Source organism: Eubalaena glacialis, chromosome 8, assembly GCF_028564815.1.
Source record: "Eubalaena glacialis isolate mEubGla1 chromosome 8, mEubGla1.1.hap2.+ XY, whole genome shotgun sequence".
NCBI lineage: Eukaryota > Metazoa > Chordata > Mammalia > Artiodactyla > Balaenidae > Eubalaena > Eubalaena glacialis.
Window position 1 is genome coordinate 128,224,474 of NC_083723.1, and position 14,867 is coordinate 128,239,340.

The following is a 14,867-nucleotide window of genomic DNA, read 5'->3' on the forward strand; positions in this document are numbered from 1 at the left end:
TCTGGGCAACGGGATACGTTCAGAAATGAAAAAGAATGGATTGCTGATACGGACTACCACGCGTGTGAGCACTGAAAACGTTGTGCTGAGTGAAAGGACTCAGACAGTAGACTACAGACTGTGTGATTCCTTTTACATGAAATGGCTTTAAAGGGGTGGAAATGGGGAACTTTGGGGGGAAATGGCAACATTCTGAAGTTGGATTCATTTCTTTTTATATATACATTTATTTTATTTATTTATTTTTGGCTGTGTTGGGTCTTCGTTGCTGTGCGTGGGCTTTCTCTAGTTGCGGCGAGCGGGAGCTACTCTTTGTTGCGGTGCGCGGGCTTCTCACTGTGGTGGTTTCTCTTGTTGCAGAGCACGGGCTCTAGACGCGCGGGCTTCAGTAGTTGTGGTGCCTGGGCTTCAGTAGTTGCGGCTCACGGGCTGTAGAGCGCAGGCTCAGTAGTTGTGGTGTACGGGCTCAGTTGCTCCGCGGCATGTGGGATCTTCCCGGACCAGGGATTGAACCCGTGTCCCCTGCATTGGCAGGAGGATTCTTAACCACTGCACCACCAGGGAAGCCCTGAAGTTGGATTTAAATTGTACATTTAAATGGGCAAATATTACAGTATGTAAATTACACCTCAGTTAAGGTGTTTTTTAAAATTGACATCAGTAGCTTAATACAGCATCCCCAAAAGTGCCATCAGAACTAGAGCAGTAAAGTAGAGAAATGGGGAAAGGGGTTTGTGGCATAAGTGCAGTGATTCTGTTTTTCGTAGGAGGTGAATCACTGACTATTTCGGGGCAATGAATAATAAAGACATGAATATAAACAATTATTGAATAATATTATTCAGTGATCTAGCAGAACTAAAATCCCTTCTCTATCTTCCAAATTCTCAGAGGGAGAAATAAGCATGCAAAACAAGACAACCAAACCAACTCTATTTACCAGATAATAGAAAACAAAGTTAAGGTGGACAATCATAAAACAGAAAACAGAGAAATGCGAGCAAGCTGAACTGCCACGACAGTGAGCGTGCGTGGAGCGAACGCATTTAGTAGAAAAAAAGCACTCAGACTGAGTCAGGAAAAAACTGAGCAAGTGACACACGTAAGCAAAGTGATTCAGGAAGATCAGTGATGCTTCTAGCTTGGTGTATAACCCCCCCTCCTCCCAAAAGAAATAGATGGATCTACTTCGCGGGTTTAAGCCCTGGCCTGCAGAACCAGATATGAACATTGGCCTCTGTGACTCTAATGAAAATTGGGCAACAACGTGAACGAAACATGTCTCCACGTTTGGGTTCCTCTTGGGCTTGTAGCGAAGTCTTTAAATCTGGCCGTGTGGGATCTAAAGAGCAGGAAGAAGGCAGATGAGAAGTGCCAGCCGCGCAAGTGCACGGAGCTAATACAGGAGGTTCCCCGTGGGGACAGTCAGTCTCGTCTATCTAAACAGTCGTATGAATTAAGTTCTTGTATATTAAGATTTTAACATGATTAGGTAATTTTGTCAGCAACATCTATTATGAGAGACAAAGCTTTCCAGTGTCTTCCAGTTTCAAAACCACACCAAACCTAGAAGTAAGAAAACTAAGCGTCTAGTTTCAAGAAGGGAAGTTTGGAGGGACCTACTCCATCAAAAAACTGAGTGGAAGACCTAGAGATTTCTGCCAGCTCCTGGTTAATTAAAGTCCGTGGTTTTTGCTTCAGTAAAAATTAGGAGTCTTGCTGGAAGCTTCTAGACATTCTGACAGCCAGTGGAAGAGCCAGTAGGAGTATTACACGTTTGGAGGACAGGAAAAGTTGAGGGACTTACATTAACTTTCAAAATCCCAAGTAGAATTATAGTGAAAATTCTCTGGTCCCGTGTTGATGATCCCATATAATCATAATTGAGTTACCATTATACCGTGAAAAATAACTTTCTGGAAGCCATGAGACAGTCTTCCTGTTTCACATTTTTTTCAATGATCTGAAGCATTTTAAATGTGAAATTTATTTAAGATTTTTAAATGCTTTTGTGGTGGTCATTAGACTCCAGATCTGGGGAAATCGCCGTAATATTTATGCTTTCCAGTTAGCTCAGCGTGTGTGCTGAAAGGGCTGACAGAATGCGGATTTGAAAGAAGAGAAGGGCTTTTAGTTGAAGTACTATCAGTAGCAGTGGCAGGCATGCATAATCTCAACGTTATGAAACTCCTTATTGCCAGATTATTGGAGAAGAGCAGCATCTGCTAAAGCTAATTGAAGTTTAATATGTTTAATGAATGTGATTGTTACAGACCAAAAAAATCATTAAAGTGCTGTAGAAAATTGTTAAGTTGCCATCAGGCCACATAATAAATTGGTGATTTTTCTCACTCTGAATTAATGCAAATTCCCGTTGTACTCTGTTTAGTTATGCACAAGATGGTACACTTGACTCAGGTTTCAACAAAGAACTTCATTTTTTTTTAACTTTTGAGACACCAAATAGGAAATTCAATTAGCATTATGATAGAAACAGTAAAATGTGGCATTTAACTGCAAAATATATTTCAAACTTTCCGTTTACCAATCATTTATCCATTTACCCAGTACTCACTGACCCTGCCTTCAGAGACCCTTTTCTGTTTCAAAAATGTGATGTTTTTATTTTAGTATATTCAAGCATTTGAGAAAATTGTTGCCCTCAATGTACTCAGAATGCTAAATAATAAATGTAATAAATGTTATTTCTGTTTCTCTCTTTTGCTTCCGTTTCTGACATTTTTATGAGACATTTAAAGTGGCACACAGGGGCTTCCCTGGTGGCGCAGTGGTTAAGAATCCATCTGCCAATGCAGGGGACACGGGTTCAAGCCCTGGTCCAGGAAGATCCCACGTGCCGCGGAGTAACTAAGCCCGTGCGCCACAACTACTGAGCCTGCGTTCTAGAGCCCGCGAGCCACAACTACTGAGCCCACGTGCCACAACTACTGAAGCCTGTGCACCTAGAGCCCACGCTCTGCAACAAGAGAAGCCACCGACCGCAATGAGAAGCCCGTGCACCGCAATGAAGAGTAGCCCCCGCTCGCGGCAACTAGAGAAAGCTTGCGTGCAGCAACAGAGACCCAACGCAGCCAAAAATAAATAAATTAATTAAATTAATAAATTTATTAAAAAATAAAAATAAAGTGGCACATAAACTATAATTAGGGGTAAAGACAGTGGGTTTTAGCACATATTAACATGCCATATAGTTTTTGTTTCTTTGGTTTTTTTTGCCTGCATTGGGTCTTCGTTGCTGTGCACGGGCTTTCTCTAGTTGCGGCGAGCAGGGGCTACTCTTCATTGTGGTGCGCGGGCTTCTCATTGCGGTGGCTTCTCTTGTTGCGGAGCACGGGCTCTAGGCGCGTGGGCTTCAGTAGATGTGGTGTGTGGGCTTCAGTATTTGTGGCACGCAGGCTCCGTAGTTGTGGCTCACAGGCTCTAGGGTGCAGGCTCAGTAGTTGTGGCTCACGGGCTTAGTTGCTCCGTGGCATGTGGGATCTTCCCGGACCAGGGCTCGAGCCCGTGTCCCCTGCATTGGCAGGCGGATTCTTAACCACTGTGCCACCAGGGAAGCCCCCACAGGGATTGTGTAAATGAAGTTTTTATTTGCCAGTTGAGAACCGCGTAAAGACTGATGATAAGAAACGTGTAAGTCTCTGGAGTCAGCAATTCGTGGCTGTGCTCTCGCTGCTCGGTTTTGCCCACATCATAAAGTATGTGCTAAATTCAACGTGTAGATGAAACAAAATCCAGTTGAAATGCAGTTTCGGCCCTTCGGGCACCTGTCGTGGGCTGACGTGACACGTGCTCGGGGTCCCAGTCAGGGCAGGAGCCACACTCCTGTTTTGTTCTTCTTTTTCCTTGTAACAAAATTAATGTTTTCATTATAGAAAATTGGAAGTTGTGGTTAAGTATAAGGAAGAAAAAAAATACCTATAATTGCTCCCATTCTAACCATTATCGTGTTTTTACGTGAATGTGTGTTTGTATCTATATATATATATGGGCATGTGTTTATGCAGATAGACATGATTTTAAAATATAACTTAAGCTGTATCGTGTTCAGTTTTACAGGCTACTTTTTTCACTCAGCATTACATCAGGATCATTTTTCCACATATTAAATAGTCTTTGAAATATTTTTAATAAACTTCATAATGTCCCATCATGTGAGTCTACCACAGTTGATGTACTGTTTTTTTTTTTATTAGTTGTTTACAACTGTTCCTTCCTAATAGTGCCGTCAACATCCTTGTACCTAAATCGTCTGCCTCTCTGATTATTAGGATCCACTCCTAGAAGTAGAGGCCATGGTGAATGAAGGATGTGAATGTGTGTGAGTTCCTGCTGCTTCCTGCCAGGCTGTCCCCACAAAGTTATCAGGTTACACCCACAAGAGGAGGATTTGGAGCCGGTGTCCCAGAGACCACTGAATAGACTTGCCTCTGCAGTGGCATTCGAAGCGTTTTCGCTCCTGTCGCGGCTCTAGGGAGGGAGCATGCTAGTGTAAAGGGCGCCAACCAGAGGTCCACCGTCCTGGTTCTCACTACTCACCAGGCACCTGAGCTGGGCTGCCATTTTGCTTTTCTGTCGCCGTTTTCTGCATACGTTTGGCAAGGAAGTTTAACTAGCCAGGCTTCTGAAACCCTGCAGTAGTGGAAAGGCAAGAGCACGCAGGCCCGAGAGCTAGCAGGCTGAGGCTGTCTGGGTAGACAGTCCCCACTTCACTGTGCTCCTGCTGGAAGGGATCATATACATCACATCTTGTATCTAATGACGTTCAAGTGTCACAGAGAGAGTCACTGGTTATCTGTAACCATCAGAGGACCTGGCGTGTTCAGTCTGGAACAGTGTCTAGGAGTTCAGCCTGCAGATGCTTTTGCCCAGTGTAAAATGACTTGAGGACATGGTTACTTATTGCATCATTGTTTGGAAAAAGTGGAAACGACCTAAGTGTCCATTTACAAACAGTGCTGCACGTGCCTGCTGGGACCCGTGCAGCTACAGAGAAGCAGTGGGGAGACCGGCTTGGTGCGGGAAGGCCGCAGAGACGCATTATCAGATGGAAAGCCGTCAGGGTGCAGACAGCGTCTATAATGTGCTAGCGCTTTATGCTTGTTAGGTGGAGGAGGGAGAAAACACTCTCTTGTCTCTGCATCAGGTCTCTGTGGAGGGTCCTCAAGACACCCACAGCATTGCTGCTCGTGGGGTGGGAACTGGGCAGCTGGGGGAATTTTTACACTATAGCTTAAAAAAATAGCCAGAACGTCATTATTATGTCTAGAAAATGACTGCGAATGCCCGACAGCATCGGTGCTGCTGCTGCGGACAAGCCGCAGTCCAGACGCTGCGTCTGCCTGGGGCGTCTCCCTAGTCTTTTCCGGCCTGCAGGCCCCGCCCTCCTCGACTGTGCCTGTGGTCCGGTCGGTGGGGGAGCTGGGTTGCTTCTTTGCGTGTCTTGTAAACTGGTCGCTAGAGGTTTCACCAGATTCTAGATGTGAATGTTTCCTTTGGCAGTAACACTGCACAGACGCCGTCGTGATGCTCACATCCTCTGGCTTCAGCATCGGACCCAGTGGTCGTGAGTCGTCTCTGCAACGCGGCTCCGTCTGTTTCCAGCATCCGGGCGTCTGCGGAGCTGAGCAGTCACTGTGCTTGGTCACCGCCTGGATCCATCCTTCACTGTGGTTAACAACAGCCGTCTTCCAGCTGTATCATTTCTTCCTTTCTTAGCTGATTTTTCTATAAAGGAAAACTTTATTTTTTCTCATCAACTCTTTGGTTACCCTGAGGACTGTTTGTACAGCCAAGATACAATAATCAAGTAAATCTTGATTATTCCTCATTTACAAGTTATCAGAACATTGAGGGGGATAACTGGCATCTTCTAAAGTACATTTTGGTTCCTTTATTATCATTATGAACTTTTAACATTTGATGTGTTTCAATCCATTGCAGTCACTCTTTGATATTCAGTATCCCATCCATGGGCGGGCGAGGGCCTTCAGGTGGGCTCCGGAGTCCCAGGTAGCTTTGGGTCGCTTTCTTGCTTTTTGGTATGACAAGATAGTAACACTTGTCACGTACATTTCCTGGCCCACGTCTGGAATCAGATGTTTTCCCAAGAAGCCCTGTTTCCTTCCTTTGAGAATAGGTTGGTAGAGACCAAAACCCAGGCACTTGATCTGTTCATTGTAACAGGTGGTCATTGTGTCCAGGCCTTTTCAGTGGACAGAGCTAGGAATTGGGCGTTCTTTTGTCCCCAAGAGGAAAATTCATCACAAGTTCAAACTGCTATTTCAAATTGAAATTTAGGCATATAAGGTTTTTATTTCTTTGATTTTTATATTGGGGTCTCTCTTTACCTATGATAATCTTGGCTCCTGTTAGTTCATTTGCTTCCTCTGATAAGTTCTAGGGTCCTACTATAAGTTATAGTTCTATCTAATACTTATATAATGGTGGGACTTTCCTGGTGGCACAGTGGTTAAGAATCCACCTGCCAGTGCAGGGGACACGGGTTCGAGCCCTGGTCCGGGAAGATCCCACATGCCGCGGAGCAGCTAAGCCCGTGCGCCACAACTACTGAGCCTGCGCTCTAGAGCCCGTGCTCCACAACTACTGGAGCCGCATGCCACAGCTACTGAAGCCCGCGCACCTAGAGCCCGTGCTCCGCAACAAGAGAAGCCACCGCAATGAGAAGCCCGCGCACCGCAACGAAGAGTAGCCCCTGCTCGCTGCAACCAGAGAAAGCCCGCGCGCAGCAACGAAGACCCAACGCAGCCCAAAAAATTAATTAATTAAAAATTAATAGCAGCCATAAAAAAATACTTACATAATAGTTATACATCATACTACAGTGGTTTTAGAACAATACCAATAATTTACTGTGACATTTCTGAAAACCGTTTAAGATCTCTTTGCAATTCTAAAACATTGGAAATATTCCTCTCTGTGTGATTAAGCCACCAATAAATAGGTTTATTTGTTTCATTTTGCTTTCGATATTTAGAGATTGCCTTTTTCTCTGCTTGATTGAAATTGTTTTACGTTTCCTGTTGCTGCATCCACGTGGCTCCTGAGCCTAATCCACACAGTGTGGTTTGTTTGGAGAAGACGGGCTTCTGCCTTTCCTGTAGTTTGGTGTAAGCAGAGGTTTATATATTCAGCTCTTTACCCTTGTACCTTTTTGAATTTTAAACACATTTTTAAAAGACTGAAAAATAAAAGCTTTAGAGGCCCTGTTCACTGACAAGGCTGTGTCTCCCATGAATTAATGCTATTCTTTATCCCTTTTTATGCGTGGAGCCCAGGGTACAGTATTTGGTAGAAATTCAGAGCTGAGTCTTGAGCGCAGTGAAAGGGCGAGTGTCCATTTGGGGAAAGGTGACTGGGGGCGGCAGCTCTTGTGTGCGAGTCTGAGAAGCTCATTTCAGGCCGTGCTTGCTCACGGTCTCCTGCGCACCCGCTGTCTTCCAGGAGCTGTACCCCGCGTTCTGCATTCACAACGGGGGCTCCGACCTGGAGCGGCTACCCACGGCCAGCACCTGCATGAACCTGCTGAAGCTCCCCGAGTTCCAGGACGAGGCACTGCTGCGAAGCAAGCTGCTCTACGCCATCGAGTGCGCCGCGGGCTTCGAGCTGAGCTGAGCCGGCATGGCCGTGGCCCACCCTCGACGGCAAAGGCCAGGGCCTCCGCGCGGCACCTCCGGCCAGCAGGGTGCCCAGGCTGGACCCCTGGCTCTCCGGGGTCCCTCCCCCGCCACCCCTCTTCCTGCATTTTTAAACGATTTATTAAGTTGTGCTCTCGTATTTAGATGGGCGTTGCTTTTCAAATAACTTAAAATAACAAATGTTATGTGCCACGTGGCTGACTTAGTAATTTTGCCAAGAAGAGCACGGTTTTAAGACTGGTGGCAACTCAGTGAAATTAACCAAAGATGAAGCTTTGGCTTTGCTGGTGGAACCGAGCGCGGCCCGAGCCACGCGGCCCGGGCTCCTGGGAGAGGCGCTGCTTGTGGCTTGGCCCAGCTCTGGGTCTGCAGAGAGACAGGCCTGAGGGCGGAGGGGCTCGCTCTCGCTCTCGGGGCCACTGCTTCTCGTGTGGTTGAATTGTTTACAAGCCTAATTGGTAAAACTAAAGGCTTTTTTTTTTTTTCCCCCTGCTGCCTTTTCCCACAGTGGTTAGGTTCGGAAAGTAGATAACAATGGTAATATTTTATTTGTGTTTTTTAAGCCATTTCCCCAAAACGGGGCTAGCATGCTTGTTCCCGGCCTGCCGCTGACCTGCGTCTTGATGGTTTAGACGTCACTGTGTGAGGGTGTGTATTGAGGCGGGCACTTCCTTCTTTGTCCATTCCTGTCTCCACCTTGTGCCTGGAGAGCTTTCAGGGGAGGGGGTCCCGGTCCAGTCCCTGCAGCATGTATGACTCAAGATGGCTCGGGGAGAGGAGACCCTGCAGCGCCGTCTCAAGTCACTTGAACCAAAGTGGCCCTGCGCCTTTGCACTGCGGCCCGGGCTCCGCGGGCCGGTCCTCCTGGATGTGCGGGGACGCTGCGCTCCCGCACCCTCTGCCCCCCGTCGGTGCTGCTGTGTAGGAGGGGCGGGCAGCCCAGGCACCTGGGGCCTGGGTGATTCTCTCGGGATTCGGCACTTTATCAGGACCTGGGTGGTCTCAGTCTCCACAAGTCTCCAAAAGCGGAGAGCGTTTCAGAGCATCACCTGTGAACACAGATGCTGGGGCCGCGGAGGACCCTGGACCGCGCGCGACTTCTCTCCCACGGCTGGTGTTTCGCTGCCACTGGAGCTCTGGGCTGTCGTGTTGAACTGGCCAGAATTAGCAATATACTTCTAAATGTGGGGGAACTGAATGACACTTTCAAGACCGTGACCGTTATCAAAACAAAATGTATAATTTCTTAATTTGAAGAATAAATTAAGTGTTTAAATGCTCTTTGTAGTCTTGATATACAGAAATAAAATAATTAGGGTTTGTCCTTGGTTTTATTTTTATTTTAGGTCGTTTTGTGTTGAATGTTCTATATCTTCTTTACTTATTAGTTGATTTGTATATTTCATTATCAGTATTTTGGAAATGGAATATCTGGGACTGAAGAGAAATGGGCAGTTACACTTATTTGGGTTTTTTTCCTCATCTATTCTGAGCATATTTATTTGTATGTTCCAGTGGCTAAATATTTGCATTAAATTTTTCCCCAAGTCTGTGTTGGAGTCGTACCCCAAATCATTGTAATTAGTTCTGTTCTGCCCTAGTGAAACCACAACTTCTGAACATTAGTTTTATCAGGCTTGTTTAAATGCCATCAGTTCATACAGGGTACAGCCACCTATGCTTCAGAGAAGGTATGCTAGACAGTAACGCCTGCCGTCTGAAATGCGCTGAGCGAGGCTTCGAGAAGGTTGACCTGTAACAGCCCTTCCCGTACGTGCTCTGGTGAGAGCCAGGGACTCCAGGAGTGACCCTCACCTCGCCAGGTCTCGCTGGGTTTAGCATTACATTACTGAGAAAATTACACTTCAGGAAGATTCTCCTTTCTGCATGGTCTCGTTTGCCGTTTCCTGGTTCCGTTCTCTCTGCTTGGTGCTGGTAGTTTTGTGCTCACGCCATGGGAGAGGCTGCAGATACTTCTCACAGGCTGTGTCGGTGAACAGACTTCTGCCTGGTGTCCCGGCGGAGCTGATGAGGGCAGTGGTATCACACCACGGTGCTCACGCCGCCCTGGTGCCACTCTGATACTGGCGATGTGTTGGTTCCGTGGCTCTTGGGGGCAGGGGCGGGTGTGCGTCTACGTGGCTCGGCTCTGGGTACGGCGGGGGCCCAGTGAGGCGGCCCCGGGCAGACCAGGCCTGCGGTCTGTCAGTCAGAGGCAGACAGTCGCGCTGATGACGGCGTGACCCGCACAGACCTGTGATGCTCGTGGGCTTGGAGCACAGGCCGGACCCTGCCGGGGGCAAGCTTCCTAAAGAGGGGAGTGCGCAGGTGGGAGTCATTTAATATTATTTAAGAAAGAAAGTAAACAGCTCGAGGTGCATATTAATGCAAATAAAACAGAAATTTTATTTGAGCTAGCCTAAGTGAGCTAGCCACACTAATATTTAGCTGATTTCCTACAGTCGCCTCTTGCAAATTCCTCTGCTCCCGGTCTGAAAGTGTTACGTACAATAGCGTAGTAATCTGTGCCCCAAATAACAGCCACGTCTGCGCCACACAGGTCAGCAGATCTCCCCTGGGGTTTGTTTTAGGGGAATCACCCCCACTCCCCAAACAAAGGGTGAGTCGCTGAGCCCGACCTTGGCTTCCAAAGGCTTCTTCGTGGCACCACAGTGGTGGCCGGAGTGGACGACCGGAGGCCGGGTGACCAGCAGGTCCAGGTGGGAAGTTGGGCGAGAGCTGAGAGGACGGAGGCAAGGTCCGGCGGGGGCTCCTGTGGCCTCGGAGCATCCCGGACCACCCAGAGGTCTCTGCTTCCAGAAAACTCTGTGAGTTCTTAGCCTGAGTACTTCGTGCCTCAGCTTACACATCTGTGAAATGGGGATAATCTAGATGCAGGTCTCCCCCATTAAGAAGGACTCACTTCAGTACCTGGTTTTGCTAACCAAAAGAAATTTGAAGAGGATTGGCACTTTTACCCAAAAAAAAAAGGCGAAAAGAGAAAATCTCATTCAGCTCAGCGTGTTTTGCAGCGAGCGTTACAGAGGCGCCCACCGCAGCAGTGAGAGCAGCCCCGTCAAGCTCCTTCCTGGAACCGCACTCAGCATCTCAGCATCCAGCCGCTACAGCTGTGAACCGTGTCTGTGAGCACCTGTGCTTCATCTCGATTGACTTTGTGCGTCCACAAGCAGGACAGGTCCTCAGGTAACTGCTTCTTGGCCTCACGCCTTTCGGCTCAGGAAGGGTTTCCTCGGATGCTCTATTTTCGGAGAGTTGTGGAACCTGTACTTTGGCTTCACAGGGATGTTATACCCGTTTGATGAGAGTCGTGAACAAGCTTTGGATGTCAACATATTATAAACCCAATATAACCTTATTTTAACTTAGGTGGTTTGATGTCACGGGTTGCAAATGTCACATTTTGACATTCGTGCCTTAATAATAACATAGTCGGGACTTCCCCGGCGGTCCAGTGGTTAAGAATCTGTCTTGCAATGCAGGGGACACCGGTTCGATCCCTGGTGGGGAAACTAAGATCCCACATGCTGCGGAGCAACTAAGCCCACGCGCCACAACTACTGAGCCTGCACTCCGCAACTAGAGAGACGCCGGCGCGCACACCACAACGAGGATCCCGCGTGCCGATCCCGCGTGCCGCGACTAAGACCCGAGGCAGCCAAAAAATAAACTAACAATTTTTAGAGTAATCATAACATTGTTGCCCGTAGGCCACATCATTCCTTTTTCCTCTGCGGAGACGGGCAGAAAAGTCACCCTTCCGCGCTCTCCTCTCCCTTGCCCCACTCTGGCTGTGAAGGGTAGTTGTCGTGGTAGCTGTGCCTGGTGCTTGTCAGTGCGACTGCAGACGCGGCTCTGCGGCTGGGCTCCTCCTCCATCGCCTGCTGCCGAGCCGTCGGCTTGTGTGTGTAGACTGATGACTCGCTGTGTCGTTCCCGAGGTGCCTTCTTAGCCTTTGAAACTTGGTGAGCTGAGGATCTGCCCACCTTCCCCTGCACTGCAGTTCAGGGACCGGCGCCCACCCTGGCCTCCTGGTCCTGCCGAGCCTCCCCCAGAGGCCAGAGCCACAGGGGGGGACTTCGCTTGCAGAGGGCGTGTGAGGTCGGGCTGGCAGTCCAAGCACGGCACTCAGTGCAGGAGCTGGGCCTAGCTCAGGATGGCGGCATCAGGAGGGCACGCCAGCTGGGGACGTCCTACAGCAGCTTCGGCTCCGATGCAGCACGAGGTGCTGGCCAGTGCTGTCTGGCCAAGGAACCAGGAACTGGAGGGACCCGTGAGAGCCCGAGCCGGGGGAGGGCCTGTCTAAAGGCACTCACGGTGTGTGACATCGTTAGCTGCCTCTGGCTGCTGGAACCCGGTGCCACAAACGGCGTGACTGAAACAGCACTTTTACCCTCTTGCGGCTCTGGAGGCCGTAGGTCTGAAATCGAGCGTCAGAGGCCCCGGGGTGGGGGGACACCAGCGCCCTGCCCCTCCCGGCTCCTGTGCTCCCAGCCCGGCCGTCCTGGACACGCCACTGCCTCTGTCGGCGTCCCACCTCCCTCTGTGTTTCTCCTATAAGGACGTTTGTCCACTGGCATCAGCCCCCCGTAACCCAGAATGACCTCACCTCCAGGTCCTCATCTAAGTTACATCTACAGAGACCTTCTTTCAAGTAAAGTCAGTTCATGGTTCTAGGCACTGGGCCATGGACATAACCGGGGTGGGGGGGGCGACCATCCCCCCACTACACGTGTTTTTCTAAGAGGCAGAGGCTACCACACCGTCTGAAAACCGGAGCAGCGTGGAAGGTGGGCCTGCTCGTGGAAAGTTGGGGCCTGCTCGTGGAAAGTTGGGGCCGCCTCATTCAGGCTTTGCCGTGGCCGCGTGGCCTGGAGCAGGTGTCTTGATGACCCTCCGTGAGATGAGGAGGCCACGCCACATCCATGTTTCCCAAACCTGCCTGAAGATGATCCTTTCCCTAGCGCTGGGGTCATAAGTCTGTGTCTTGAAAGCATCCCAGGCAACCCTTCCCGGGTAATTACGGGAAAACAATTAGATAACCTCCAAACCTCCAGTCAGAGGCAAAGAACTTGCCAGGCGGGGCCACAGAGCATTCCAGCCCAGGGAACCGTTCCCTCTGCTGGGAAGTCCTGACCCTCTGCTGCTGGGGCAGAGCCTTGCCCCCAGCTGAAGGGTCTCGGCCCCCTGCAGGGTGCGCAGGGCCGGGCTCTACCTGCAGCCACCGCCCGCCGCAGGCACCCAGGCGCCTCTGCCCCTGGGACTCGTCTTCCAGAAGCTGAGTGCGGCCCACGGGCTTGTGGCTGCAGCAGGAACTGCCCTGCACCCCCCATCCACCTCTGCACCCCACGCTGCACCCCTGCTAGCCCTCCTGAGGACACGGCAAAGGCTGACGACTCCTGGCCACTTTCTCGGCCACCTCCACGTCCCAAGCCATCACCTCGGGGTTGCCTGGATCTGCGGTGGCCTCCAAGTGTCTCCCACCCCCGACCTCACTAACCTTCGGTCTCTTCTCAACTCAGAGCCAGAGGAAGCCCCTGGTCCCACGTCAGCCCCTGCCGCTCCTCTGGCAGAACTTTCCAGGGTCTCCAGCTCAGGAAGAGCGGGAGCTCTGAAGATTCGGCACCCAGCGCCCGCCCTCCTGCTAACCGGGCCCCACTGGCCGCCTTGATTTCCTCCCCGGCCTCAGGGCTTTTGCACACACTCCTCCCCTGGGAAGGCTCTTCCCGCAGACGCTCAGCTGACCTGCCACCCCGCTTCTTTCCGGTGCCCCTTTGCCCAGTGTCACTTTTCCTCCCCACCGTGTTAAAAGTGGTAACCTGTCTGCTCTCTGACTTACACCTCTCTCCATGGCACTAGTTCTGTCTGATACAGTAGGGATTTCACTCATTTATTGTTTTTTCTCCCCGCCCCCTAGAATGTGAGTTTCATTACCAAGCTCCTAAAATAAAGCCTAGCACACAGTAGGTGCTCACTCATTATTTGTCACACGGATGGGTTTTCCTATGAAGTTGGCTTTTGCTAAGCAAGGTAAATGTTAAGTTAATGTCTACAGATGTTCAGATTCTGAATCACTGGGCCGGACCAGAACCCTTTGCCCACGTGGTAATGAGCCTGCTGCCCCGCCAATCCAGCCAGGGCGGCTTTCCTGCCCTCCCGGTGCTGACTTCCTTCGCGACGGGCACAGCCTCCAGCGGGTGGTCCCCAGGAGGCAGCTGCAGCCCAACAACAGGTCTGTGCGACTAACGCCGTGACAGGTGGGCCCCGCCTGCCCTGGCCGTGAGTCGCCCTGTTTCTCTGGGTGGTCCCACCAGCGGCCACATCCACCAGCCGGCGGCTCCATCAGGACAGCGGGTGGCCATGCCCAGCCGTCCCCAGCACTTAGCACCACGCCTGGCGTGGGTGGACGCAGCTATCTCTAAGGAGAGAAGGCGGTGGGAGGGAGGCTGGGAATGAGAGAAGAAACATCCGTGAAACCAATATGTTGAGGAATTTATATTTTACTTTTTAAAGGGTCAAACAAATGAAAAGTCGTTCATCCTGGAGTGTGGTCACCTGAAGAAGAGCACCAGGCCGTCTGGGTAAATAATTGCTGTCATCTTACAGACCAGATGGATGGCTTTCCTGACGGGTGAGCGTCTCAGATCCCACATCCAGGACAGACCTCACGGGCACCTTCCCCTCCCCACGGCCATGCCCACCCTCGGCCCAGGGCGCCCCAGGCAGGCCTGACCCCCCAGAACCCTCAGGAGGCCGGGCTCACCGTGGGGAAGGGTGCAGATTAGGGTCTCGGGGGGAGGGGCACACGGCGGGACCAGGGGGACCAGCGCCAGCCTCCGGGGTCCCTGCCAGGGGGCCGCACAGCACAAGCACGGTTGCCCAGGGAAGCTCACCGGAGCCCAGCGGCCAGGGTTTCGGCGGGTGGGTCACGTGGGCACACAGCACCCCCATAGCCCACCTGACATGCTCCGCCTGTGGGCGCAGAAGTGGCCCAGGCCGGCCCGCAGAGAGGGGCACCCAGGCCCGGGCACGAAGGCTCATCAGCCAGGATGCTCCACGAGCCGCCAGGCTGTCGGGGGCCCGAGACCTTGGACCGTGCGGCCCGGCCTCCTGGGCACACGTGGTCTGCACACCCGCCGTCCACGCCCAGGGCCCTCCGGAGACCCCAACCTG

The 14,867-nt window shown here is 50.9% G+C and overlaps 1 protein-coding gene across 4 annotated transcripts in view; it reads left to right on the plus strand.

Annotated features, from left to right (window-relative positions):
- The window catches only part of UBE3C (ubiquitin protein ligase E3C), a 123,272-nt gene extending 108,982 nt beyond the window's left edge, over positions 1–14,290 (plus strand). For 2 of the 4 annotated variants that reach the window (XM_061198999.1, XM_061199000.1), the window contains exon 23: positions 7,483–8,999. In XM_061198999.1, the coding sequence (XP_061054982.1) occupies positions 7,483–7,653 (171 nt within the window). In that variant the 3' untranslated portion in view covers positions 7,654–8,999. Of the gene's footprint in view, positions 1–891; positions 2,656–7,482; positions 9,000–14,207 lie in introns of those variants that run through there. The other 2 variants (XM_061199001.1, XM_061199002.1) reach the window with 2 other exon arrangements.
- Positions 14,291–14,867: the final 577 nt, after the last annotated feature.